The following is a 15,452-nucleotide window of genomic DNA, read 5'->3' as shown; positions in this document are numbered from 1 at the left end:
CTCTTTGTATATCCTACTGTATACCTACTCTTTCTGTTAATGATGTTAATGACACCCGAGGCTCAAATAGTGATGTTTAACCTCTAGGCTATATGGTTCAACATGCAATGTCAGAGAGGTTATCAACTTCAGGTGTAAAAAATAAGCTCAGTAAAATGTATGGCCAGGTAAATGGTTTATGATTATAGATCAGTAATCATGTTTAGGCCCAGAGTGTTTCTTTGATCATGCCTGATGGTCAGGGAAAAACCCTGGCCGTAATCATGTTCCTTGCATCTCTCATCTATAGAAAATCAGTGTTTTGATTGCTCAGCAGAATGGGAAAGGGAAAGGGGGATACCTAGTCAGTTGTACAACTGAATGCCTTCAACTGAAATGTGTCTTCTGCATTTAACCCAACCCCTCTGATTCAGAGAGGTGTGGAGGGCTGCCTTAATCGACATCCACATCATCGGCACCCGGGGAACAGTGGGTTAACTGCCTTGCTCAGGGGCAGAAGGACATATTTTTTTTACCTTGTCAGCTCTGGGATTCGATCCAGCGATCTTTCGGTTACTGGCCCAACGCTCCTACTGTTCACTCACCTGACTACTTACCAAAGTTATAACCACTGAGTGGAATCATTTGTAATTAATACAACAAACTGTTGTAAACAGAATACAACAGAATACAAACTGTTGTATTCGGGCATGTGACAAATACAATTTGATTTTGATTTGATTTGAACATGGCAACACAAAACCAGAACAAATCATCATCGTTATTAATATAATTATAGCTATAGGTAACATATTATCATTTTCCTTTATCCAATCAATTCATACAACAACAATCTTCCAAAGTTTCAGTATCTGTCAGTAAGCTACTGTACTGTCCCCACAGGCTACAGGCAACAATGCATTGTATTTCAAGCCTCTCTTCACACGGCCACAGGAGGTCACCAACACGCATATAATGTGAAGGCCCCGTCCTGCATCGCCCTGACAGCGCTGTCTGCTGCTACTGGCCGAGTTTGCGCTAGAGGAGGGAGTCCCAATCCCACTAACGTTACCGTCAGACGCCACAAGTCTAGCAGTACCGTCCTCACCGCAGTCTGCTTCAGCACCTTGCCTGCCTGGCTGCCTGCAATGCCCTTGGATACTACCGTCCCTCTCATCGCTACACAATTTACATTATTCTGAACGAGAGAGAATAATAGCTGGAAAATACTTCAGGACAGGACGAGGGATACTGGATTTATATTACCGTGTTACGGCGTTCAGTGTCTTTATTTCTGTGAGCCTGTATGGGGCGAATGGAGAGGAGGGTGCATCGATAATTGAGGGAGCAGAGCAGGACTTGCTGCCTGCTGCAGAAAACCTGACGGCTCGGTGGATTTGGATTTGTTGCTGGGACCAGCAGTCGGGCGCGGGGTTGCGCGTCATATCAAAGGATTTCTCCAGACGGAGCGCTTCTACTTTTTGAAACCTGAGTTCTAAAAAAACGTCTTGCATGGATACAACATCATGGCTACGTTTGTATGCAGGGTACAGTTCTTAGATGATACTGATCCATTCAACAGCACCAATTTTCCTGAGCCGACCAGACCGCCTCAGTACACTTTCAGGGAAGATATCCCCCTTATCAATCAGATTGCTGGAGTCCACAGGCTTCTCAAAGCCCCACACAAGGTATGTCAAGTGTTGTATGTCTTTATTAGTTCTGGAAACTGAATTTTTTGGTATGCTTTGCAATTTTTCTATCCATAGAAATTGGAGAATGTAGCCAATTTGGGTTGTTTTGTCATCAATATTGACGTCCTAGAACAGTGATGTCAATGGTAATGACATAATAATGCAATTGTAACTGTTGCAAACTCATATCCCTAACTCAAAATTGTTAGTCAACATAGTTATTTTACTGTGTTCACTTTCACATGTGAATTAGTTTTAGGCTTTGGCACCACTGAGTCACCAGTATGACAAAAGTTAATGATTATAATATTTTTTTCCTGAAATGGAGGACATATTGATCTATTTCAGGACCAAATGTAACCAATCATAACCAATCAAGAGTCCAGTCAAGTGTTAACAGGTTTCAGGACGGGTACTGTACTGTCCATCAGTGATTTGGGTCAGCCTACTCAGGATATCCATGGCTATGACTCCCCACAATAGCAATGACTGCATGTAATCCACAGCTCAGTAGCATTAATACTTTCCTCTAATCAGGATGGAGAAACCATTAATGGGTGTAAAGTAAACATCCTCTTGATTGATGCTACCGGCCTGGGAGAACGAGACATCATTGGTTTGACAGTCAATTCAGACCATTTCCAAAATGTAAACAACCTATGAATACTGTGCCAGAGGGATAGTTTTAGGAGCGGTGTTAGTGTGGTATTCACTGGAGTCTAGTGGAGCGCTGCATGCATGGACAGCTGATGAGGACCATGCTGGAATGGATGGACAGACCTAGGCTGTGTTCCAAAGAGCACCCTCTTCCCTATATAGTGCACTGCTTTTGACAACGGCCCATAGGGTATTCAGCATTCCATAACTCAGAGGAACTAGGTCAAAAGAAGTGTACATACCTAGGGGATTGGCTTCCATTTGGGACACAGACTATAGATTGGACGGGTGTGAACTAGACTGCCATGCCATGGCCTTGGTCAGGGGGACAAGCAGCTGTGACCGTTAAATGGTATTCTCCCTAGGCAGATGGGTTGCCTTGCCTAGCCCACATTAACCATGTTCCTGTTGCCCTAGGTCTGTCATTTCTGAGACTAGTTAAATGGTGACCACAACAGTAAACCTCTGTTTAGCTGACCTGATCTCTTCACCACAACTATGGTTGCAAAGCTACCAGTAATTGACAAAAGTTATCGGAATCTTCTGTAAATGTGGTAATTAACAGAAAATCTATGGCAATCTTATGTAACCTTTGTAATTTATACTTGAATAACTTAACTAAATATATATGAATATATATATATATATATAGTATTCATTTTTATATCTGTGTCCATATTGTCCATGAGTTTCTAGTAAATATACTATGTGGTTTAAATAAAAATGGTCTAATTAATTTTAAAAAGCATCTAATCAACAATGGCATTATTTTCAATTAACTCTGCAACTCTTCCAACTATTGACTTTTTTCACATCTGCCACCAGTTTGACGCCAAAACATTTACAACAAATACATGTTGAGGACATAGTAAAATAAATACAAGTGTGTAAAAACTAAAGAGGATATGTCCTGCTGAAACCCTCATATTAAACACCAATGCTATTCACTAAGTTGTTAAACACCAATGCTATTCACTAAGTTGTTAAAAACCAATGCTATTCACTAAGTTGTTAAACACCAATGCTAAGTACTAAGTTGTTAAAAACCAATGCTATTCACTAAGTTGTTAAACACCAATGCTATTCACTAAGTTGAGGGTTTATATTTAGGAGAATGTTTTACAGCTTTGTCATTCTATTTTCTGTTTTAAAATCATCTTATTCAATTATTTCATATATTTTACTTGTAATAAGGTCGGAGAGAGGACCAGAGATAATTAGACACCTGAGATAACCTGAAGTACCCAAAAGGGCCACTAGATGTCTTGTGACAGATTACATCAAATCTTTGAAAGATAGCAAAATTCTTGTAGTTTACTGGTAAACCTAGAACATTTACCGTAATATACACTCCCTTTGCAACCTAACAATGACTCTATTACCGTAGAACAGTGATTCCCAACCAGGGGTACCGGGACCATAGGCCTACTGGTAAAATACACATGAGGGTGTACTTCAGGGGTATTCCGGGCAGAGCTAAATTCAGTTGGTGGTACAGTAACCAAAAAAAGGTTGGGAACCACTGTCGTAGAGGACTGATGCAACAACCACACAATGGCTAATGTGCCCTTTGGTGTCTAACGGGGTCGCTGAGAAAGACAATATTATTGTGCGGTTTTAGTGAAAAGACAAACAAACAAAGAAAGAAAGAAATGTAACAGTTAACACTACACTATGTTTGACATCTTGTCATCCTGTGGTTCTTTGCACAACTTTGAATTACAACTCTGATTTCCCCGCTTCTATTTGGTCGTTTTAGACCACATCCAGTGATCTATTGTTCATACAGAATGGTATTTAGACACTGCTTGTAATTTTGATTAACCAGTCTTTGAAAGTCTATACACAGAATGTTTTCCGGTACCAATTCTCTCTTGTGACTCTGACATCATAGGTATAGCATCCTTGCCTTGTTTAATCATCTCTGTGTCAACTATGCTGAATCATTGGCTGGCTCTTTTGATTAGTAGACATTTTGACCTATCGTCCTCAACATAGCCCTCAAAGCTAACCTACTTTTCCATTTCAATGTCATTTCTCATCTTCACTGGATTTATCATTGTTTTTTGGCCAATCATGCCTAATGCCTGTCTTCCTTTATCTCCACTTATTTCAGGAGGCGATATGTTCCTAGATATTCACTGTTATGTCTGCTTCGGCCAATAGTTGGCCTAAACCCATACCATTGTATTGCCAGTTTCGACCAGATGAAAGAAAATGGGCTCTCCTTCTCAGTACCTTGTGGTTACAGGAGTTCAGCGTTCTTTTAGAAAATCCCTAACAGTGACAAATGATGTCAACCAGATGCTTAGCTATTCTTTGTCTCTGATGATCATTCAGAGGATCCCTCCCTCTCCAGTTGAGCTATAAACCTACTTCCCAGTCCTGGTGGATTTATCTGCATCTAAACACATTGTCAGAGGGCCTCTTCCTCTAACCATGACATTTAAACAGAGTGAAGAGGAGGAGAGGCCCATTGGGTTTGGAGACAGAGGAGTTGACTCTTATGTTGAGCGTTCATCTCAGCCCCAGTTGAAAAGTCACGCAGGTCCCTAATACAAAGTTCATTTGGGATCTTTCTTCATTCTGTCAGATCAATTGTCTTTTTCACTGGGTTTGAAAAGAGCTCGGTAGATAATACGTCACGGAACCCACAGGATACTGTGGAACACCACAAGAGCCTGGTTTTCATTCCAGAACCCATTCCACCCCACTCTGCTCTGACCAACAGGATGGGAAGGGAACTCTCTCCCTGCTGCCTGCTCTGAGGCAAAGGGGAGAGAGGGAGGCTGACAAAAAGGCTGGCTGTACTTGTTTGGTTTCCACACTCGGTTGTCCTCCATCTCCTGCTGCACCAGCCTTAGTTTAAGCTGAAGGCAGTTTAGCAGAAGGCCTATGGGACCGCAGGGTGCCAACGAAAAGGCTCTGTGATGTCCTGCCTGTGAACTAACTGATGCACTAGCAGTTAGCTTCATCTGGCTAACCAGACAGCAGCAGCTGTAGTTGTCAATTAGAGCCCAGGCAGATACCAGAGGACTGTCTCAAGGGGGAGACCTTATCCTTTATGTCTATGTTGAAACTTGAAAGTTTTCTCGGCTTTATGTTTAACATTTTCACATCCACCTGTGTTCAGTGAGTTATTGGTTGGTATTTACTACCATAGACACCAGTGAACACACATACAAACACATTAAGACAGAAATGCAAGTTCCCAGTTGCACAGTCATACCATTGACCGCCTGTGTCTCACAGGGTTGCCTCCCCACCCGCTACATCTGGGGATGACTGAGAGTGGGTGTACAGACTGGTATTAATAGCCCAGTGCTAACACATGGTACCAGGGGAGCCAGACAGGACAGCACACTAGCAGATGCTGCTGTTGTCCCAGACGTGCTCCTGTCAGTTCCAACCTGGCTGACTGGAGTCTCTCTGGGGAGGAGCAGTGCAGACGGCTGCCTAGAGATGATGATGCCATGGGGACCTGCCTGCCTGGTCTTTCTCATTGCTGACATTGACAATCAACTCAAATAGGCAACGCTCTGTGAGCATTCACACACAATCAGTATCATATTCAGTTTGTGTTGGATTTACAATCTCTTTGTGCACGAGCATTGATTGCGTTATTTTACTTACACTCAAAGTCTAACCTTCAAATAGCACTCAGCATCCTCTTTGTGTAGATACCACTGAGCATACTTGATCAGAGTTAGATAGAACAGAACGTACGAGGCATGGCCTGACTCAGGATTTCATCGCATAATGTATTTTGCTTTTGGACGACTAGGCAGACTGTGAATAGACAGAGTGCATTCAGTATGCTAGGGCTGTGTCCCACAATCAGCCCAACGCATCACCGGGGGCACACTGCCTGCCCTCCAGGACATCTACAGCACCTGGTGTCACGGTCAGGCCAAGAGGATCATGAAGGACCTCAGCCACCCGAGCTACGGCCTGTTCACCCCGCTACCATCTAGAAGGCCGGAGACAGTACAGGTGCATCAAAGCTGGGACCGAGAGACTGAAAAACAGCTTCTATCTCCAGGCCATCAGACTGTTAAATAGTCACCACCAGCAGGCCTCCGCCCAGTACCCTGCCCTGAACTTAGTCACTGTTACTAGCTGGCCACCACCTGATACTCTACCCTGCACCTTAGACACTATTGCCCTGTGTACATAGTCATTGAACACGGGTCACTTTAACCATGTTTACATACTGTTTTACCCACTTCATATGTATATACTGTATTCTAGTCAAGGCTCATCCTATATAACTACTGCTTTACACACATGTTCTATTCATATACTCTCCATACTGTCTATATATATACACCATCATATACATATTTATTTATATTCTGGATTCTGACATTGCTCTTTCTAATATTTCTGTATTTCTTAATTTCTTAATTTTTGGGATTTGTGTGTATTGTTGTGTATCGTTAGATATTACTGCACTGTTGGAGCTAGGAACACAAACATTTCACTACACCTGCAATAGCATCTGCTAAATATGTGTATGCGACCAATCAAATGTGATTTGATTTGATATGGCACCATGTTCCCTATAGTGCACTACTTTGTACCAGAGCTCTCTTCAAAGGAAGTGCACTATAAAGGGAATAGGGTGCCATTTGGGATGCACCCTATGCCACAGTTCATCACAGATGTACTGCCCAATGAAAATGTTCACAACAGTGTACATACTGTGCAAACGCAGTAGTTCAAAGAAACATAGTTAAGTCGCTTTTTTCTTTGTCACTTCTTCCGATATTTTCCTGCCTCTCTAAAATACTCCGAGGGGTCAGGGTCAATTTATTTGGAATGCCAGAAAGCATCCGCTCTGACACACTTCAACGTTATGCGAGGGCAGAGAGGAATGCAGGACAGTCAGTCGTTGAAAGATCTACACACTCTTTAACAAATTCACTTTTTTGGGGAAGATTGTCTTCCTGCTAATTATTCCAGAGAAATTCCAGAGGCTCATAATAACAAGTTCTGCTAAATGCTGTAAAATCTAGGTTTGTTCTGTGGGTGGACTGTATTACTCATTGTTATGTACAGTTGAGGTTTGGCCTGTCAGTCTCCAGGTTTCTCTATGTTTCGGAGCATAGAGTTCTACATTCACACAGAGCTCCTGTAGCTCCTTGTTCAGGCTCATCCCTTGCATGCTCGACAGAAGATTACTGTTGTGGTCTCTCTCATGTGTATAGTGTATTTTAAAGAGCGTGCTAATTCCACTGTCTTGGGAAAGAGACCACAGACAACATATCCACCGTAGACAGAAATAAGGTTGGAACGCTGCCCAGACTTGATGTACTGTAGAGGCAGTGCCATCAAAATGTTCACTGGTTCCAACTGAAACCCTCAAGTAAAGGGCACACAAAAGTTTCCAATTGTTCATTCCCCCCACAAATAAATAGTGTTAAACATTTTTTACATGCAGCGCTGATAAGTGAGTTATTTATAAATCCCAAAACTTGGGGTATTTTTTCCCCTTGTCAGCCTCTACGCCCGCAACAACGCAGCTGCAGGAAGAAATTGAGGGTGAGATTGCATTTTGAATTGGAGAATTGTATGTTCTTTATTTTTAGCTGTCACTGCCTAACTGCCTGCCTCTCTGGCCGATGGACCACAGTGCGGTGGTAGGGAGAGGACAGGCCTCAGTGTGAGACTGTGAGCAGGATTGGTGGTTACTTCTCTGGACTCTGGGACCACAGGGCCTTGTTGCTCGGGTTCAAATCCTGGGCTGGGCAGGGGACAACACATCTCCTGCCACTGCCGTTAATCTATGAGCACTGTTCATGGATTAAGGGCCATTTCTGTGGATCACTAAGGCATTTCTGGCCTGGATACTAAGGCTGTGATCTGTAATCCATCGGGTGTGTGTGTTTGTTTGTTTGTTTCACTAGTGTGGCCTGTCTGCTCTGGCCTGACTTGCCGAGGTTTTGTGTCTCAACCTCTGTGTAGAGAAATGCATTTCTTGGATTCACACTAATTGCTGGTTACTGCTTTGACTTCTGCCCCATGTTTTTATCCATTTCGGCTCTTGGTACTGAGTATACTGTGTCAGAGTGTCTTATTAAGAGAAGAGGAACTCAATGTCTTTTCTGTAGTCTGTTCATTTTCTGTATTTCTATATTTCTGTATCAGTTGTATGAACAGAAGTGGACTCACAACGTCCTACACTAGACTGAAACAATCCCCTTGTACTGTATGTTGTTCTGTTATGTAATCCTGTCAGTCCAAGAGGATTTGTCTAGTGTCTCTTTATAGATGATAGACCCCTGGATAGATGATATTAGTAGTTTTAGTCCTTTCCATGTCCTGCTTAGTTTCATGTCACACCCATTCCATTCCATCCTATAGGTCTTCAAGGCATGCCTGCTCTTCATGGACCTAAATATAGTAGGCCTAACTTTGGCCTGTACAAAACACTGTATATCCTGTCAGTGCTGAATCTGTCCTGTAATCTGCTGAAACTGTCTCTCTCAGACTTACAGTAAGAGCATCTTAAAGAAAACTTATCCCAGGCCTTGAACTAGTCTGTTTTCCCAAGGTATCCCAAAGTAGCTCCTCACTGTGTCTGTCCACTCCTGAATAGATCAGCCTTCTGTGCTGCCTGTGATATTTCAGGTAGAACTTCGAGAAGAATGTTTCCAATAATACATGTTTGTTGTTGCTTTATATTGCTTTAAAGGAAAGAGACAGGCCAGTTTCAGTCAGTCAGGGTGTTATCCTCGCTGACCACATGTTTCGTTCCACTTCTCCATCTTGACACAGTCCTTGGGCGCCGCAGTACAGCCAAAAACAAACACGAGTGGCTGAACAGATCAAAGCTGCTCCCCTCCATAATGTCTTTTCCAGTTAGCAACCTCCCTTTGCCCTTTCTCCATTTTTAATTAAGTTACAGTAATTCAAGGGGAGGAAATGGAACCACATCAGAGCCGGGACAAATTACAATTGTAATTTCCAAAACAGTTAGTATTGGGATTTTCACGTTGGTTGTTTTTCTTCAGCGGGTAGTGGGTACCGCTCTCGATGCAGCTAGTTTGTGGCGCATATTTGACAAACTAGAACAATGATAGTTTTCTCTCTGCCTTGTGTTGTCTGTCTCTGTATAGGCCTACTACACCTGAAAACCAAACGCTGCAGGGTCAACAACAGGAGGAAAATTGATTCCTTCTCAAATGGTTTATTTACCCTCTGTAGCAGACTCAGACAGCCTAGACAGCCTAGAGCAGCTCAGACTCCCTAGACAGCCTAGACAGCCTAGAGCAGCACAGACTCAGACTCCCTAGACAGCCTAGACAGTCTAGAGCATCTCAGACTCAGACAGCCTAGACAGCTTAGAGCAGCTCAGACTCAGACAGCCTAGACAGCCTAGAGCAGCTCAGACTCCCTAGACAGCCTAGACAGCCTAGAGCAGCACAGACTCAGACTCCCTAGACAGCCTAGACAGTCTAGAGCATCTCAGACTCAGACAGCCTAGACAGCCTAGAGCAGCTCAGACTCCCTAGACAGCCTAGACAGCCTAGAGCAGCTCAGACAGCCTAGACAGCCTAGAGCAGCTCAGACTCAGACAGCCTAGACAGCCTAGAGCAGCTCAGACTCAGACAGCCTAGACAGCTTAGAGCAGCTCAGACTCAGACTCCCTAGACAGCCTAGAGCAGCTCAGACTCCCTAGACAGCCTAGACAGCCTAGAGCAGCACAGACTCAGACTCCCTAGACAGCCTAGACAGTCTAGAGCATCTCAGACTCAGACAGCCTAGACAGCCTAGAGCAGCTCAGACTCAGACTCCCTAGACAGTCTAGAGCAGCTCAGACTCAGACAGCCTAGACAGTCTAGAGCAGCTCAGAAACAGACTCCCTAGAAAGTCTAGAGCAGCTCAGACTCAGACTCCCTAGACAGCCTAGAGCAGCTCAGACTCAAACAGCCTAGACAGTCTAGAGCAGCTCAGACTCAGACTCCCTAGACAGTCTAGAGCAGCTCAGACTCAGACTCCCTAGACAGTCTAGAGCAGCTCAGACTCCCTAGACAGCCTAGACAGTCTAGAGCAGCTCAGAAACAGACTCCCTAGACAGTCTAGAGCAGCTCAGACTCCCTAGACAGTATAGAGCAGCACAGACTCAGACTCCCTAGACAGCTTAGAGCAGCTCAGACTCAGACTCCCTAGACAGTATAGAGCAGCACAGACTCAGACTCCCTAGACAGTCTAGAGCAGCTCAGACTCCCTAGACAGCTTAGAGCAGCTCAGACTCAGACTCCCTAGACAGTCTAGAGCAGCTCAGACTCAGACTCCCTAGACAGTCTAGAGTAGCTCAGACTCAGACTCCCTAGACAGTCTAGAGCAGCTCAGACTCCCTAGACAGCCTAGAGCAGCACAGACTCAGACTCCCTAGACAGCCTAGACCGTCTAGAGCATCTCAGACTCAGACTCCCTAGACAGCCTAGAGCAGCACAGACTCAGACTCCCTAGACAGTCTAGAGCAGCTCAGACTCAGACGTGTTAGCTATGGATGGCTACATCCATCCAGTCTACGTACAGACCATGTTTTGACTGAGTTCAAACATTCCTCTGGGCAGTTGGAGGGAAACCGAGCACCATGGTTTGTCCATGGCCAGCCAAGTTGTGTGCTATTGGCTGGCGTTAACGTTGGCCAAATCAAGGGATTTGTCATTTGATGTTTTCCCATGTTGCCTCATAGTGGACATACATGCAACAGTTTGATACTAGCCTGGCATTATTTAGTTGTATATGCTGTAGCTAGGTAATCTATAATAGCTATGCTGTATAATAACTTTAGCTGTATGAAGCAGGAGTTATCAATGATGCAATCTCTCTCTTTATCTCCTGTCTAGCTTGATGACTGTGCCCTCCAGCTCTCCCAAAATGGGAGCTACCTGGACTTGGAGTCTACCCTGGCAGAACAGAGAGATGAACTCGAGGGCTTTCAGGAGGGAGGGTAAGGCCTTTCATAACACTCTGTCTCAACAACCTATTTCAATAGCTGATCGTGCCCTTATATCTCTATTACATGAGGTCTTTCCAAAATAGGAAAACAACCGTATAATCTTATAACTTATGTTCACTGAGGAATATGTACAGGATTGTAAAACTTGTACCGCCAGCACATTTATATTTGTATTGTACAGGTAAAAAAAGGTAGGTCATATTCTCTACACTTCAAAAGATCAGTCTGGGATTGAGTTCAGAGTGGTGCTGATTAAAGATCAGGCTGGAATTGAGTCCAGAGTGGTGCTGATTGAAGCTCAGGCTGGAATTGAGTCCAGAGTGGTGCTGATTGAAGCTCAGGCTGGAATTGAGTCCAGAGTGGTGCTGATTGAAGATCAGGCTCAGATTGAGTCCAGAGTGGTGCTGATTGAAGCTCAGGCTGGAATTGAATCCAGAGTGGTGCTGATTGAAGTTCAGACTTGGATTGAGTCCAGAGTGGTGCTGATTGAAGATCAGGCTCAGATTGAGTCCAGAGTGGTGCTGATTGAAGATCAGGCTGGAATTGAGTCCAGTGTGGTTCTGATTTGAAGATCAGGCTGGGTTGAGTCCAAAGTGGTTCTGATAGAAGGCACAACTGGCACTACCTTGCAGGTGCATGTATAACAAGCCAAGCTACAGTGGTCTAAGTAAGAATACCTTTTCATGTGGTTTCAATGAGCTGTTATGAACCATAAATACAACTATGTATTACTCAAGACTGGCTTGATGTCTGTTGTACAGCTGTGCTGTACTGTAGTTAATACAAAGAAGATTCTGAAAAGCACCCACGGAGGGGGAGGTGGAGAGAGAGGGAGGGAGGGAGAGAGAGAGAGGAAGAGAGAGAGAGAGACAGAGAGAGAGACAGACAGAGGGAGGGAGGGAGAGAGCGAGTGAGAGACAGAGAGAGAGAGAGAGGGAGGGAGGGAGAGAGAGAGAGAGAAAGAGAGAGAGGGAGAGAGAGAGAGAGAGAGTAACTGTTCTGTTCAGAGGTATTCCTCCAGCTTTAACTAGCAGGTCAATACAATGTCATCATTGTTTTGAGGAAGAGAAGAGAGAGAAAAAAAGGTATTTCAATCCCTTGCTTGGGGGATATGTATTAATTTCCTGCTCCCTATATTCCCCCAGTCTAATTTGATTTTATTACAGTGATGATGATCACAATGACACCCATTCTCGTTTAGGTTGGATGACTGAAATAATCCCTTTTCCTGGCCTCCCCCCGTTTAGCCAATTGAGCTGTCCCGCCCTTAAGCTGCTCTCTGTAGGCGGGGTGGGTGGAGTGTGGGGAGCGGGGGGGGGGTTGACGAGCTAAGATGACAGGCTTTACCTCACCTAGAGCCCAGCGCTCTCTACTCTAGGGAATAAGGCCAATCCTGTGATTCAACTACAAGGGATTTCAACAGTAATACCAAAAGCCTTATGATTCATTTGTCAGTCAATGTCGCCTGTTGTAGACCAACTTTTAGACGCAGACGAAACACTTCCTGAAATTTGTCTCACACATTTTCTGACATCTAAGGTGGTTTGATACAGTATCAGCAGGGTGTCAACAGCCATTGGTGCAGAACATTCCATTTGTCATTCCTTCAGCGGGTTCTCAGTGATGTCTAGGTGAACATCTTGTCATTTCTTCAGCGGGTTCTCAGTGATGTCTGGGTGAACATCTTGTCATTCCTTCAGAGGGTTCTCAGTGATGTCTGGGTGAACATCTTGTCATTCCTTCAGCGGGTTCTCAGTGATGTCTGGGTGAACATCTTGTCATTCCTTCAGAGGGTTCTCAGTGATGTCTGGGTGGGTATCTTGTCATTTCTTCAGCGGGTTCTCAGTGATGTCTGGGTGAACATCTTGTCATTCCTTCAGCGGGTTCTCAGTGATGTCTGGGTGAACATCTTGTCATTTCTTCAGAGGGTTCTCAGTGATGTCTGGGTGGACATCTTGTCATTCCTTCAGCGGGTTCTCAGTGATGTCTGGGTGAACATCTTGTCATTCCTTCAGAGGGTTCTCAGGGATGTCTGGGTGGGTATCTTGTCATTTCTTCAGCGGGTTCTCAGTGATGTCTGGGTGAACATCTTGTCATTCCTTCAGCGGGTTCTCAGTGATGTCTGGGTGAACATCTTGTCATTTCTTCAGAGGGTTCTCAGTGATGTCTGGGTGAACATCTTGTCATTCCTTCAGAGGGTTCTCAGTGATGTCTGGGTGAACATCTTGTCATTCCTTCAGCGGGTTCTCAGTGATGTCTGGGTGAACATCTTGTCATTCCTTCAGAGGGTTCTCAGTGATGTCTGGGTGAACATCTTGTCATTCCTTCAGAGGGTTCTCAGTGATGTCTGGGTGAACATCTTGTCATTCCTTCAGCGGGTTCTCAGTGATGTCTGGGTGAACATCTTGTCATTCCTTCAGAGGGTTCTCAGTGATGTCTGGGTGGACATCTTGTCATTCCTTCAGAGGGTTCTCAGTGATGTCTGGGTGGACATCTTGTCATTCCTTCAGAGGGTTCTCAGTGATGTCTAGGTGAACATCTTGTCATTCCTTCAGAGGGTTCTCAGTGATGTCTGGGTGAACATCTTGTCATTCCTTCAGAGGGTTCTCAGTGATGTCTGGGTGGACATCTTGTCATTCCTTCAGAGGGTTCTCAGTGATGTCTGGGTGGACATCTTGTCATTCCTTCAGAGGGTTCTCAGTGATGTCTGGGTGAACATCTTGTCATTCCTTCAGAGGGTTCTCAGTGATGTCTGGGTGGACATCTTGTCATTCCTTCAGAGGGTTCTCAGTGATGTCTGGGTGGACATCTTGTCATTCCTTCAGAGGGTTCTCAGTGATGTGATATCTTGTCATTCCTTCAGAGGGTTCTTAGTGATGTCTGGGTGGGTATCTTGTCATCTCTCTGTTTGGCAGATGGAGAGAGTAGTGATGACACCTGAACAACTTAAGCCGGGTGTACACTACACAATTTTGGCCCAGATTCGGCCGTCCCCATCAACTTTTGGAGATCGGAGACAAAATCCCCTACTCGGGAGGCGAGGCCGTCACGATACTTGTTTCATGTGAGCGGGTCAGAGACGCAATCTGAGGGCTACCAATCTTGTCTTTGAGCAGTCCCAGATGTCCCGTTGATTTTGTTGGCACAAAATCTGCAATGTTCTTGTAGTGTGAGCTGTGCAACGACACATTTTGAGAACGGTGATCAACAATAGCCAATGAGAGCTCGCCAGTGAGATGATGACGTTGTTTCACATCATCCTGAATGTGTTGACTCTCCAGCAGGAGCCATGACTACTACTAGTATGTGTTTGTACTTGCCTTTAACCAAAGCCAAAGTGTCAAATCATTACAGGTCTGAAGTTCACAAGTAATGTTATTCAATTCAAAATGTTGGCTAGATATTTACACTCGGTATGGCAAGAGTGAATGTCTGACTGAAAACGTTTCTGAGGCTGCTTTGAACCACAGCTCGTTGTAGCTAAGTTAAATGGAATCACATCGTCACATCATTGTTTTGGCGAGACAGCGTGGGATGGAGAATCCTCACTACCAGGTGTACCACATGGTTTAGTGTGCGCACCACTACGTTGGCAAGACAATAAACTACAGGGAAGACAGTCGTTTAATGTGAGAGGCTCAGTGATGTTAGGATTTGCCCATGGCAAGAAAGAACATGTTCAAACATTAATTCGTTCTTCGTGCTGTTGGAATACTAAATGCAAAGTAAATTGTATCAGTATATGTACTTATCTATCTAGTGCAGTTGGGACAACGGTCGGCTGTGAGTGAAGGTATTAACGTCCTCTATGTTGTTAGTGGATGCAACATGATGGACTGACTGGTTTAAATGTGTATGATGTGAGAATGTATGTGTATGTGATTATTTTAATGGAAGGTGATGCCAAAGAAAAATGTCCATCCTGGATGGACAATAAAGTTTTATTCTATTCTATTCAATTTGAAAAGTTGTGTAGTGTACACCTGGCTTTAAGAACAGTGGACACTGGGCATGAAGGATCATGGGTAATCACCTCCTCACCTCAGGATTGGTTGTACTTCCAGCGTTCTTGATAACCAAGCCCTCACTTAGATTTTTTTTTGTATTTAGTATTTCTTAGGATCCCCATTACTGCCAAGACAGCAGCT

General features: G+C 44.3%; 1 protein-coding gene across 1 annotated transcript in view; it reads left to right on the top strand.

The window, feature by feature from the left end:
• Positions 1 to 1,505: 1,505 nt before the first annotated feature.
• The window catches only part of fhod3b (formin homology 2 domain containing 3b), a 270,144-nt gene continuing 256,197 nt past the window's right edge, over positions 1,506 to 15,452 (top strand). The window contains exons 1-2 of the mRNA XM_038992838.1: positions 1,506 to 1,670; positions 11,192 to 11,295. Coding sequence (XP_038848766.1) covers positions 1,506 to 1,670; positions 11,192 to 11,295 — 269 coding nt within the window. The remainder of the gene's footprint in view (positions 1,671 to 11,191; positions 11,296 to 15,452) is intronic.

The sequence above is a fragment of the Salvelinus namaycush genome, chromosome 5, assembly GCF_016432855.1.
Source record: "Salvelinus namaycush isolate Seneca chromosome 5, SaNama_1.0, whole genome shotgun sequence".
Lineage (NCBI taxonomy): Eukaryota > Metazoa > Chordata > Actinopteri > Salmoniformes > Salmonidae > Salvelinus > Salvelinus namaycush.
This window is presented reverse-complemented; position numbering and strand designations above follow the sequence as displayed.